General features: G+C 43.1%; 1 protein-coding gene across 1 annotated transcript in view; it reads right to left on the reverse strand.

Moving 5' to 3' along the window:
* The window catches only part of LOC104488863 (transmembrane protease serine 11B-like protein), a 16047-nt gene extending 9767 nt beyond the window's left edge, over window positions 1–6280 (reverse strand). The window contains 1 exon segment of the mRNA XM_010130955.1: window positions 6188–6280. Coding sequence (XP_010129257.1) covers window positions 6188–6280 — 93 coding nt within the window.
* Window positions 6281–13320: the final 7040 nt, after the last annotated feature.

Consider the following 13320-nt stretch of genomic DNA (forward strand, 5'->3'; position numbering starts at 1 on the left):
CGGCAGCAGCCAGCTCTGGAGAACAGAGCTGGCTAACCACCACGCTGTTTTACAGCCACTGATCCACATTCATCTTGCTGTGGATCAGACACACTGAATGCTGTTTTCCCCTTTTCAGGCCTATGGCACTGCCATTTCTGAGCAACATCTCAGAAAAATAGAGGCAGGGAGGGGAAGAAAGGCAGGGAGAGTAAGTTTTTGCAGGTTTTCTGATTAGGTGGCAAAGAAGAAATCACAGTGAAAGCAGAGCAAGAGACCAGCAGAGGCTCCATCTTAGGAAAAGAGCTGAGGGGACGGATGAGCAGTGAAGGCGAGAGTATGATGCACAAATCCAAGACAATGAAAGAGCGGTGGGAGAACAGAATGGGGTTATACACTCTGCCCCAAAGGCAAAAAAGCTGAGCAAAGGTACAAGGAAGAGATGGTAAGAAAAGCAAACCAGAAAAAAAGAAAAAGGGGTAGAGTCACAAAGGAAGCAGCTGTGAGGTCTGCGTACAGTAAGGATGGGTTCAACAAATGACAAGCACGGTAGAAGCAACTCAGAATTTAATCTCGCCACATAAAAGCTTGATTTTGGCTAGTGAGAGTGTTGGCGAGTATCCCAGTCCATTAGTTAAGAAAAGAAGCAGGCAAGTTTTTCCCCACTAAAACAGGGGGCATACTGGAAAGAAAAAGTTAAACTGGGTAGCTTCAGCCAGCACCATAACTGCTGGTGGTAGTCATAAGCAGTGGCTTCGTGTTACCAAAATACTCAGGTGACCAGGATCAAGCCCTCTGCTTCAGAGTCACATGCTACAGGGAAATCTAGTAGCTCTTGTTCTGTTGTACCTGTTTACTGGGGCAAAGTATGTTCTGGCAATGCATAGTCCAAGTTTTCCCCAAATCTAGCTGTCTCCACAGACTGAGAGCAGTCTGAAAGCCCAGGCTGGCCACGATTACTTTCTTTGGAGACTACAAGTTGCAGTAAGCACATTATATACACGCACTAGAGCTCAGCTGAAGAAGGCCTTGACTTCTTGCCATCTAGACCTTCACCGTATACACTATCCATTACCCCGAGGGTTTAACAGATGCAAAGATTTGGATAAAAACCTAAGACCAGTGGGACTGTCCTGCCTTAGTGTCTTTAACATGTTGCAGCCTCCCATGGAGCATTTCCATCCTCACAGCTTGCAGTCTTTCACCCTTCCATGAATCCCAGCTCATGGAATTGTAGCATACCTCATGGGCAGTCAATCACTGCCCCTGAGGGCAAGCCCCTTGGCTAAGAAGAATAGCCCACTGTGGTAATACGCCTCCGCCCCTCCTTAGCTACCCCTCTCATGTTTAAAAGATTCTGCTTTAGCATCTGACTTTGCTCTCTTTGCTTTCTGGCCTGAGCCCCTGCCATCAGCCTCGATCGGGCTGGTTCCCTGTGCTTCAGCTCTCCTCTCTCCAGTGTGCTTCCACTTGAACAGCAATCAGAGCAACACCCCTCCATTGCTCTTGACAGAGAACACACAGCACAGCCCTGACAGCGTATGGCTGAGTCTGAATATACGAAGGCAGCAGTACTCATTTCATAACCACCGGCTTTCTTGAACTGTATACAGACAGACTCCCTCAAGACATGGCCTTATGCCCGAGCTACAAAAGCTTAAGACTCACACTTGAGAAACAAGCATCCCACTGCCCGTGGGACCCATGCTCCGAGAGGCAGCATTGTTCTCCGTTTCAGTCTGCCTCTATTTCCTTTTTGTGCAAATACCAGCTCTATCGACAAACACGGGTGGCACAGACCCCTCTCTCCTGCAGCATTTCAGAACTGCTTGCTTTCTACAGGTCACACAAACTTGCAAGGGGAAACAGATACCTTAGGAACTGCAGCAGAGCTGGGGGAAATGGAAACGGGGAAGATGAGGAATAAAAGCCTCCTCCACTTCTGATACTGATTTCACTTTAAAATTTTTTAAAGAAAACAGTTTAAAGAAAGAATTTCCATATTTCTACATTCATATAAGCAATTGATTTCTATATAGCATATACAAATTAAAGTGGAACTACTTCAAACCCAAAACAGTTTCTTTCCTTTGGCAGGATGCTCTCGACTTATCTTGTTAGTACCAGAACAGGAGAAATCTTTTGTGCAATGGAAACACGAGGTCTCATCACCTCTCATAGTGTACAATTGCCAGTATGTATCCTTCGACTGTGATGCCTTAGCGCAAGACCCAGCTCAGCAGCACCCATTTTTTGGTGTTGATTTTATCAGCAGACATGGTAAGTGGTGATAAGTCACCACTTGCGCAGAAGGGTTGGTAAAGAAAAACTCTCCTGTTGTTAACTTTTTAGGAAATACGTAATCTTTTGGAACCCATTTTGGGAACAGGCATGAATGTAAGAAACAGATGGACTTGTTTGGCCCCAAATGAGCTATCCTTTACTCTTTGAAGAGCAGCTTGAGTGCAGGCAACGCTTGCTGGCCAGAGAAACACTGATCCTCTGTCGTGCTGATGGATGCAGAGGCAAAGATGATCTCGTCATCTTCAACCATAGGTGCATCCTTTCTTCCTTTTGGTGGCAAAGAGGCACTGCTTTGGTGTTCTCTTCAGAAGACCCCAAATACCACAGCTGTCTGTGTAGAAGCCTTCCACAGTTGGGAGTTCCGTACAGCTGCACATTTCTTGCTTCCTTATATCACACACTTGATTTTTTTACTGCCCAAACTTCAGTAAGCTGTGAATTAACTCTCAGGGGAGCAGAGAGGGGAATTCAGGTAATAACGATGTGTTCATTCTCCAGCACAGATGAAGATAACTTTCATTCCTCAAGAGCAAATCTTAACAAGAGATCAGAGTCCAGACTCCACCGGGAGACCTCAAAGGCTGAGTCCTCTTTGCTCCAAAACCCACCTCCTCACAGTCTGTGTTTGGCAGCTTTCAGTCTCCAGTGAAATAGTGACAAGTTTCAAACCCAAGACCTTTTAGTTCGGTATGAAACTGCTTATACTGGCAATACTATGGATGAACATGAGACCTCCAGCAATCCCTGTTCTCATCTGAAACACACTTCATTCTCAAGGAGCCCAAGACAATCCATGGAGACAGCAGCATCTGACAACTTTGTATCACAGTTCATTTGGCTCTGGAAATCCAAAACTACTAAGCCTCCTCGTTTACACACTTTGGCTCTGAGCCAAAGAATATGTTTTCATCACTAAGAAGTTACTATATACTGAAAAAAATTCCAAATGAACTATTTTGGAAATAGCTATGTTTGTAGAGAATTATTTTAAACACAGTAAAGTTGTGTTTAAAGAGAGATAGATATATTAAATCAAGCCTCAATACAGGATGTTTTAATAAGTGAAACACAGCAAGAACTAAAGCTACATTAATAGTTATCGGCACATTAGGTAGAAGACTTGTACTGACATTTTACGGAGCTAAAATTGTCTGGTCTTCCTTGTGAAACCAAGGAGACAACAGATAGGATTTCAGGTGGGATTTCTGATCAAACCCAAATGAATTCTTTACCTTCCAGTTTGGAACAATTCCCAAAAGCAAAAGACAAGCACAATCCACAGGTGACAAGCTCTTTTCCCCTCTCATCCTGTACCAAACTCCCTAAAGTGTTACTATGTTCATTCACAATGCAAGTGATGATCAGCGCCCACCACTGCCTGACAGGATTTGATTCCCTCTATTAAGCTTATCCATCTCTTCTGGCTGAGCTACTGTGTATTATCAAAAGCCTCAGTAGGAACAATATCAGAAAACTGATCATAAAATATCCATTCAGACAAGAAAAGGAAGTGTAACTATCATCTGTGTTCTAAGAAAAGGCCCTGAGCTGCAGTTTTACAGATCTACCCTTGACATTTTTTAACTTAAGCTAAGCCCTTAAAGGACTCCAACCTAGATTTACTCTTAGTTCAAACCATGTTTTCTGGCACCAGATGTTTTGCCATGCTCTGCATAGAAGAAAACATGCCATCTCTCCTCTCTCATGTGCTGCTATCATCCTATATTAAATTTCTTATTTTTTTTTTTTATTATTATACCCCTGATATTCCAGCACTCTCAGAAGAGCCAGCGACAGAGCTTGGGTGACACATCTGCTGGTAAAGGTCTCTCCACGTTTATAGCCATGACCAGTTTTTCCATCTGAAGGAGGATTCAAGGACATTCCTACAATCACTCTTCCTAGAAATGGGACCTTTCACAAGACAAATGACCAGACTAATCTGCTGGCCTGGTGTGTGTGAGTTGAAAATCCAGACTAGGTCCCTGAAGCTATCTACCTTGGAAGGGTGGCTGCAAATGGCAGCAACTGAAATACATCTGGTTAGCCCAAGAGCGCTGTAGCAAAAGCACAGGGCCATGAAGCAAGTCATGCTAAAATTCCACTCCCACCTTCACCACGAGCAATTACGCCAACCAAACACTTCTCTGCTCTTGTGGCATACTCAGGACACACACTTCTAAGAGAATGGGACAGCAACCTCTACTAGTTCGGGCATTGAAACGGCAGCAGATAGTGCCTGCCTAAGCACTGCAAGACCCTTGGTTGGATGAGGTCAGTTACCCACCAGCCTCAATCACTCAGTGTTTGAGAGCTCCCAAAGAAATTCTGATACAATGGAAGACTTGCAAACATTGAAGGGATCTGCTGAGGGAAACAACATGTAAGTGTTCTTCTATGCGTCATGCTGAATTAGCTTGATCTCCCCACACCCTCAAACATCCCACAAAAACAGTAGGTGCTGCATGCCACCCCTCTGCAGTCAGATAACACATCACTAACATATTTGCCACTTACTAAATGAGCTCCTCCCCTTAACCATCCAATTCTACCAAGGTCTGGCTGCTTCCCGGGAGCGCACTTCAGCTAGGCAAAGACAACAACTCCAAAAACTGTTCTTGTCACCTGCATCAAGATTCAAGGGCAGCTTTCAGTCTTCAGGACATGTTAACTCCCAGTTACCAGCTTACCAGTAACTATATCCAGGATGCCAAAATACTGCTCATACAGGCTTCCCTGATTATTTGACCGCCTCTGCAATCAGTACAAAAGGTTTGTTGTTCCTTACTCTCATATCCATTTTGCTTACAGGTTTAGGAGACTATGAGCACTTTAATTATTGCGGCTAGAGCTAGCCTCCCATACTACTACTACAACAGTCTGTAGGACATAACTGTAATATCCTTGATCAATAGCATGTCTTTCTACAGCAGACTACCACAGCCAGCATCTTGAGAAAGAATCCCATGTTCTAGCTTTAGTAGAACTACGAGGTCTACTCACTACACGAGGACTTTACAGTCTGCCTGAACGTGTGAGAGGCCATCCCAGTGTAAAAGAAATATTAAGTATATGGCCACCAATTATTGTCCATAATCAGTTTAGTAAAAGGTTATACATAATCTTATACAAAGCTTATACATAATCTTTACCTCTCTGACTTCCACTTCCAGCTGTGTTGGTCATAGACAAGTGTCTTATTCTGTTAGTTTGGCAGTCCCAGAATACAGCAGTAGGTCTCTGCTTTTCAGCCTTTGAAAATTGCTCTGCCTGCCTCCCTTTGACCCTCTTTAACTGGCTGAAATCTACTGCAGAAGCAAGACACCAAACAAGCAGTTATAGTCTTTGTGAGTTTTCAGTTTGATTTTCATTCCAAGGCAGGGTGGGTGAAATGGCCTGGTGCCAGGTTTGGTGTGTTTCCAAGTTGATTCTCCACAGATTAACACTTAATTGGCTGCGCACAAAGCGCATGAAAATAAACAAGAGTATGAGAAGCTACTTTTACCTACTTTACTCCACTGGTACTACACTATTAACTTTACAGTTGTGTCTGCAACACATTCTAACTGCACAAGCAGCAGATTAGAGCCCAGGCACAGTGAGATGACTCTCACCTGCTCACCCTCCACAACCTTCAGTGGCCGTAGGCCACCTTGATTTGTCACCATACCATGCTGTTGAGGAGCTGGGGAATTCTTGGAGAACAAATGCATTTTGAGTGAGAAGAAAGTGTGAAATATCAGAATAATTTCTGATACATGGAAGGCAGCTCAAATCAGAAGCTCAGAGCTAGTGCCATTCTTCCCACACCTTTGGTCAAAGCTCAAACTGCCCTATAAATCTACACGACATAACTATGCTGCCCAAACAACCAAGGAGCAAGTCAGAAGGCTGCATCACTCACCTCTGGGTACCACTGGGAGGTCAGCAAGAAGCTCTTCTTTCTGGGAGATGCACTGTTTCAGAGGCAACACCACACTGTGCAGCATCTCGGCATAGACTTGAGGCTTTATCTCCTGAATTAGGAAAGAAAGGAGTCATAGGCAAGTCAGAACAAACAAGTCCAGCAAGTCTCAGTGACAGAGGCTTACCCAGTAGTATGATTCCTCCCCTAAAACAATAACAATACACTTCTTTCATCACACCTTTCATCCAGGAATCCCTAAACCTTTTCAGAGAATTAACTGCACCCTGCAACACCCCAAATCAGAAGAGTCATGAAAATTTTGCAAGGATGCAGAGTTTATTTCCTTCTTTGATATAATTAAAAACAAATCAGAAATTATGGGCAGGACCAATGCAGAAAATTTGCAAGTTCAGGCCAGATATGGAGCTGACATAAATTGATGTAGATTCAGTGGCATGTGCCTCTTCGCTCCTTTGAACTTCCTTGAAACTGGTCATTCGGCCAGACAAGAACTTGCCTCCAGGCTACATTCAAGATTGCCACCCTTTAACTCCTTAGACATTAACTTCAGCTGAGGCCACCTAGCCACACACATATTTCTGTCCTGGAAAAACTTTCCTAGGCCATAAACGTTTGAGATATAAATATTTGCAGGTTGTCTAGATAAGCATTTCTACTTGTGCTAGTAACAGCAAGTCAACCAGCAAGTCAATGAACACTAGCACATACTCTAATCGAAAGTAGCATTTCTCAATCTTTTCCTGGGAACCCCTTTTTGTTTTTCGAGTTTTCTCAGTTTCACCAAACCTACTAGAAGTTATATAGATCCACATAGCTTTACACGCAGATTTGTTTCAGAAGGCAAACAGAGATGACAGTATCACAACAAGATGCTGTGGCACATTTGCTTTGCTTTGCTGCAGTAAAGTTTCTAACATCTAGGAACTCTTTTCCACCTTAATGACCTTCATTTGACACCTCTACAACTCAGGGGTCACCAGCTTAGTAACACAGCGATGTGAATACATCTTACATGGCTGGAGCTCTTCCTTCCACCTCATACCAAGCCCGTAGCCAAGTAACAGGAAGACTGCCTTTCTGGGAAGGCCAGATTCTTTTGAAAGGAGAAAGATAAGCCTCAGCTTCTCATGACTTGGATTCGGTCAATGTCTCAGCACAATTTGTTACAAAGCACAATGAATACAGTTGCTAAGGATACACATAGTGTAATTGCTTCTCAATACTTTAACTAGAAGCTGCATTGTCATCCCTTACAGCAACATTTCTATGAGATGTGCAAGAGAAATGCAGTCAGAGGCCTAGCTAGAAGGTGAATTTCCAAGGGTAAAGTACCAAGTGCCATATGATTACCTGACCCGTGTGTACGTGGTGCAAAGACTTTTTAATTCCAGGACCATGATCCTCAGAGACAGAGCCCTTTCTTGTGATTTGATTGTGGCATAGGTGGAAGAATGCACGACACGGAGGCTTCGTGGCAATCTCTGAAGGCATAGACCTGCAGGCAAAAAACCTCTTGCTGCTTAAGGAAAGAGGTTAAAATGAGAAGGCTTTTTAGAGCACTGAAAAGACCTTCCAGCTCGAGTTTCATGGCAGGAAGACACCAAACTGATTAAGGTGTCATAATCCCAGTCAGTGATCCCCTCTCTGCACAGGGTGTCTGTGTATCTTCTTGTACTGATGATACTTCCCTGGGACAGAAATCCCTGCTGAGAAAAAGGGACAGGCAAATAACCATCAGTGGTTCAGTTACCAGGTACCTAACAGGTTTGGCTTCTGCTTCCAGAGACAGTGTACTGATGTGCCTGCTGGTGTTACACTGACAAATTTGGAAAAAAGGCTGGAGAAACTGGGAAACACTGGGAAGGAGGCAGGGGTTGTGATCCACCTGGGCACCACATAAAAAAAAGAGAGATTCTGGAGACAGAATGTAGGATGCCAAAGACCAGGACCCCCATCACAGCACAGCTGGTGAGGAGGTAAATTCTCAATGCATGACTAAAGCGTGAGAGTAAGGAAGAGAGGCTTGGGTTCATCAGGGACTGGGGAACCTTTTAGAGTAGGTTAAGCCTAGCAAAGGATGACTAGGTTTCCACCTAAACTGAGAGGGAAATGGGTTCTGCACTTCACATCAGGAAGATCATACAGAAACTTCAAACTGACAGGTGGGAGAAAGCAGAATGGTGCAGCAGGATGCACTGTTCTGATCCTATAGTGGACACTGCAACATCGAGTAAAGAATAGGACAGAAGTTGACAAAAGTCAAATAGTAAACAGAAGCAGCTTCTATGCACAGGATGCCTGAATAGACCAGGATTCTGCAACTTGAAAAAGAGATGGAGGACAGGATAGGGGTCTAGAGTAGTAGTATGTGTGTGCAGTAGTGAAAGTGAACAGGAAAAACTATTCATTGTTTCTCCTCTTACAATAAGTAGGGGACTTGAAACAAGAGTGATAGGTTTATAACAAGCACAAGAAGATATTGTCATATAATATACAGGTTAAGGTATGTGACTCCTTGCTGCAAGGTACATGAAATGTAAAATATTTTGCACATTTAAAGGGAATAATCACTTTTCTGGAAGAAAATTCCACATAGAGCTCTTAAATATGATGATTTCACCTTCATGATCCAAGAATTTCCTGACTCAAAACACTGGCAGTTTAAGAAACACTCTGGTAACACCATAATCTGACTGCTGTGTTCTCATCTTCCCAAGGAGTCCTACCTACACTGACTACTCCGTAAGTCTCTAGTTCATTTAGTTGTCAGGTATTCCTTCATAATAATAATGAAGTAGTATTAATCCTGTGATAGAACAACCGCCAGCTTGGGATCAATGTTTTCCCCATCTGACTCTTGAGCAAAATGTGGTCTGATCTGCCCAGCTAGACCAGTAGCCACAGGAAGGATGTATTGGTGTCTTTGCTCTTAGGCAGTTAAGGAACCACGGTAGCCCTCTCATCACTATAGCTCAGTTGGGAGGGTCCTACAAGGACTGTCTAGCCCAACTGCCAAGAAACTCTAGGCACCATGTTTCTCAGCACTCAACGGTGCATTCATCTCAGGTTGCAGAGGAAACGTGTGCTCTGCAGCAGCATGCATTCCAAGCACGTGCGGTATCTATATCTGATGACACTGCATCAGACTCCAGGAAGGGGCTCTGGTCCCCTAGAAAAGCTGAACAATGTTCCTCTGATCTGAGGGAGTCTAAAGGGATGTCACAAAAGCACAGCACCTCATGTTTTGCACATGACAAATTTGCCACTGTCTTTTTGGAAGTTTATTTCAGACACACGCTGTCATTTTCCTAGATTCCCCACAAGCTTGGCAAGTGAGGTACAGTATACAACAGGCAGTTACCTAAAGCCGAGGCAGAAAATTATTTTTTCTTTCATATGCAGACACTGGGATGACATCAGTTCATCAGTGATTGATGAGCCAAACATGCTCTTCTTTTGTCCTCCTCCAAAGGTGTGCCAGTTACCAAGGCATCTGCCAAGGAAACAAAAACCGCTTTATTCATAACAATCTTAAGTTGGTATTAGGACAGAAAACTCCTGAGAGGATATTTGCATGGACAAAGGATCTGGCCAGATAAATTTCTTAGCTCTTTTGTTGGGACAACAGCTCTTCCTTCACGAAAAAAGACAATGCTGATCCTGTGCTGCCACCCCAAATACAGCTCTTGAGGCAGGCAGCTACCAGGCAGTCTTCCTAATTAGAAAAGCTGAAGGAAACTCAGGCTGCATCTTTGTAGCCACAAGTCTAACGCAGTCTATTCCCCACTGCGACTCTTTTACAGTTGTGACCTGCAGACACATTTGGGAAAGACAGGAAGCTGCCTACAGGCTATACAAGTTGGAATGGAAAAGCCTAGGCCTGTATAATTACAGTAACAAAAAACTTTGCAATGCACCCCTGTTGTTACCCTTTACAAATACAAGTCCAAATGTCACAGCTTCTGCTTTTTCGCCTGGTTACCCACATCTATCTTCCAATATGTTAGCAATATTTTGAATGTTCAGTACAAATAGATTTTAACATAGCTCTTTCAAAGTATTCAGGAAAAGCATGTACAAACTTTGGAATGAGGAAAAAGCATAGTATACACCCAACACACCTTACAGCTGGGCTTGTCCCTACATTTGGGCGTCCTTTCCCACAAGCTGCACGTGGCTCAAGCATATCTGCCACCGGACTTCATTCACATTCATTTGCCTTTACAAACACCAATTATTAGACTGCACAAACTGGCTCACAAAGCTTTTCTCAGCTCATCTCTGTACAAGTGGGTTTCTGAAAAGAAAAATCTGCATATTCAAATAAACCCAAAATTTCCTAATAAGGGACTCAAAAATGCAGTTCCAGACCACGATTCTTTAAACCCGTATTTAGGAGAAAATTTTTTGAGAAAAAGAAATTTTTAAAGATGTGGAATTTCCTGGGACAAACTCTGGCTAGACAAACTTCAGTAAGCACAAAACAGCAGCCAAGCACACGGCATGCCTGCAGCCTCACACACTGACCAGTGCTCAGGTTCCTCTGCCCAGACCAGCAGTTAGGCTATGTGAGCACAAAGCCTGTGCGTGGCAGCTGCTGAAGGATCCCAGTACAGACCTGCCTAGGCTTCTCTGAAGACCTAACTCCAAATACTCATCTAGTAGTTAAAACAAAGCTTCTGAAAAAAACAAAATCATGTCACATTTCCAAAATCCATCAACCACCTTTACTGGCCCCACAAAACCCAAAGTATTAAACTTCTGCTTTCCTTTCTGATTTTATTGAGGGACTATCTTTCCTTATGAAACTTCAGGGAAGAAAAGAAGCTTTCAATACACAAGGACCTTCATCCACTTTTTGATGGTTTTCTTGGTAGCACCACTACAGCTGAGACTATCATGGGGCTGTGTTTGATTACAGCTGCCAGAGGATTTGCTGCCACATTTATTTCATTAATAGTCCATTTAATTCAAATCAAAATACGCTTGGGACTTGAACCCTTGTGTCCAACTTTGGAGCCTGATCTACCCTGACACTTTGCCTACCTGGTAGGTTCAAACAGGATCATCTTGCTGATGTCAGGTCTCCCTGAACATGAGAATCAAAGCAGCGATCAGGCACAATAACTGCAGGAAGTGAAGCTGAATGAAATCTGAGACAAATCTAGACTATTAATTTTATTTTTTTGTACGGTGTCTGGACAGAGGCACCCTATAGCAGCAAAGCACGTATAGCACTTAAACCTGGTTAGGTTATTAAAGACAAATTAAAAAATAAATCCTTGAAGGAACAGACATGTAGCTGACTCCCAGAGCAGTTCACAGCTTCATCTTAAGCACTGAAGTTTCCTACATGGCGTGCAGAGAGACTGGTGTTTCCCCACAAAGAGCTCACCATCCCATCTGGTCCACAAATGCTCTGGTAACTTTAGCGTCACCTAAATAATCCCAACATTCAGCGACTTCAGTCTCATTCCTTGCATAAAGGATACAGCAACAAAGCCATAAGCAAACAAAGGTAGGTGCTGTCTGAGCCTTTGGAAAGGCATTTGTTAACTACCTCCTTCTAGCATACTGCTTTGGTTTGTCAGTAACAAAACACTAACAGGATTAGGTTGCTCTGCTAGAACAGTATCGGCACAAGCTACAGAATACTCAGGATTCTGTTCAGCAGCAGTCAGTCTAAAAAGCTTGAACACAAGCTGCAAATTACTTAAAGCAGAGCTTACCGCACAAGCAGACTTAAGTCTTCAGCTGTCCATTTTTATTGCTGTACTACCAGGTCAATTGAACTCGCGCATATTGCAGGCAGATGAGGGAGAGAGCCAAAGCCAGTAGACACAGAACTAATTTTTTATGCCTGTGACCCTTCACTTTTTTTTTTATCTTGTTTTGCTGCCTGTGCCCTTAAGAGCAAGCTATAGAGTTTCACCTAGGGCTCTGAGTCAAGCAGCATTTACTAAGTCTCTCACTTAGGATAATCCTAAAAAAATTCCTCCTCATTAAACAACTGTGAAGGTAATTTCCTGGTTGGAGCCTTCTGCTGCCTTGTCAATCTCTTCCTTAATTGAGAAACATACATTATCCAGAACTGCCCTGACCTGCAGAATGCTGAAGAATTGTCTCAAACACTAAGCCATTAACAAGATCTTGCTATACTAATGTGTCATCGGAATTGCTTCAACAACCCTTGGGGCTCCTCCCCATCGAGTTTGCCACGACAGCTCTCGTTTTCTTACTTCAATGATATTGAGACATACACATGCCTACAGTACATGCTATCACCATAGTATTTAACCTCTCCTTGGGCAGCTCTTCTTGAAACACAGAGAAGCAAGAACAATCATCCGCTGTTGTAATGAACGGCCCATGTAGAAGTCAGTGCAAAAATAGAAACTAGTGTGCAGGCACAGGTGTACAGCTGACTCAAACCACCTTCCCCGGCTTACCCCACACTGAGCTGTGCTAATACCCACCAGCTGAGGATTTCTACCCATTACTTCAGGGATGGCTATTCAGGTACAGGCAATGATGCATGTGCTTGGAGACTAAGCTGTAAGTCTTGTTAAAGGCAAAGTACAAAAGAAGGGAAGGAACAGAGGGATTAAGACGAAATACCTCTCCTTATAATTTGGTTTTGGACTTATGTTCATCTCTAGGGGATGAAAGACAGCTCCAAAGAGTAAAGTAATTTTATATTTGTGCTTTCTGTTGCAAAATTGTTCTACAGAGCTAGTATTAATATGAAGTGAAATTTAATTACCTTAATTCTATTTGTGAAGGATGAAATTAATGTGTCCACAACAGAACAAAATATTTCCAGGTAGCTACTTGTCTGTATGAAGAGAGAGACTCAAGGAAATGGAAGTGGACGTGATCCTGAGCACAGCTCTGGTTTCTAAATCAGGAAAGGGAAGGTGGTGATGAGAAATAGTAAGATAAGAATCAAAAATACTGCAAATTAGACCTTGGAGCATTTGTCCATGAAGGCTGATGCTGCCATAAATAACAAGGATCTAAACTTAGCTAAGTAAATGGCGGGGGGGGGGGGGGGGGGGGAAAAAAAAAAAAAAAAAAAAAAATTGTTTTTTTTTTTTTTTTTCCATATT

This window comes from Buceros rhinoceros, unplaced genomic scaffold (assembly GCF_000710305.1).
Source record: "Buceros rhinoceros silvestris isolate BGI_N320 unplaced genomic scaffold, ASM71030v1 scaffold2722, whole genome shotgun sequence".
Classification (NCBI taxonomy): Eukaryota; Metazoa; Chordata; class Aves; order Bucerotiformes; family Bucerotidae; genus Buceros; species Buceros rhinoceros.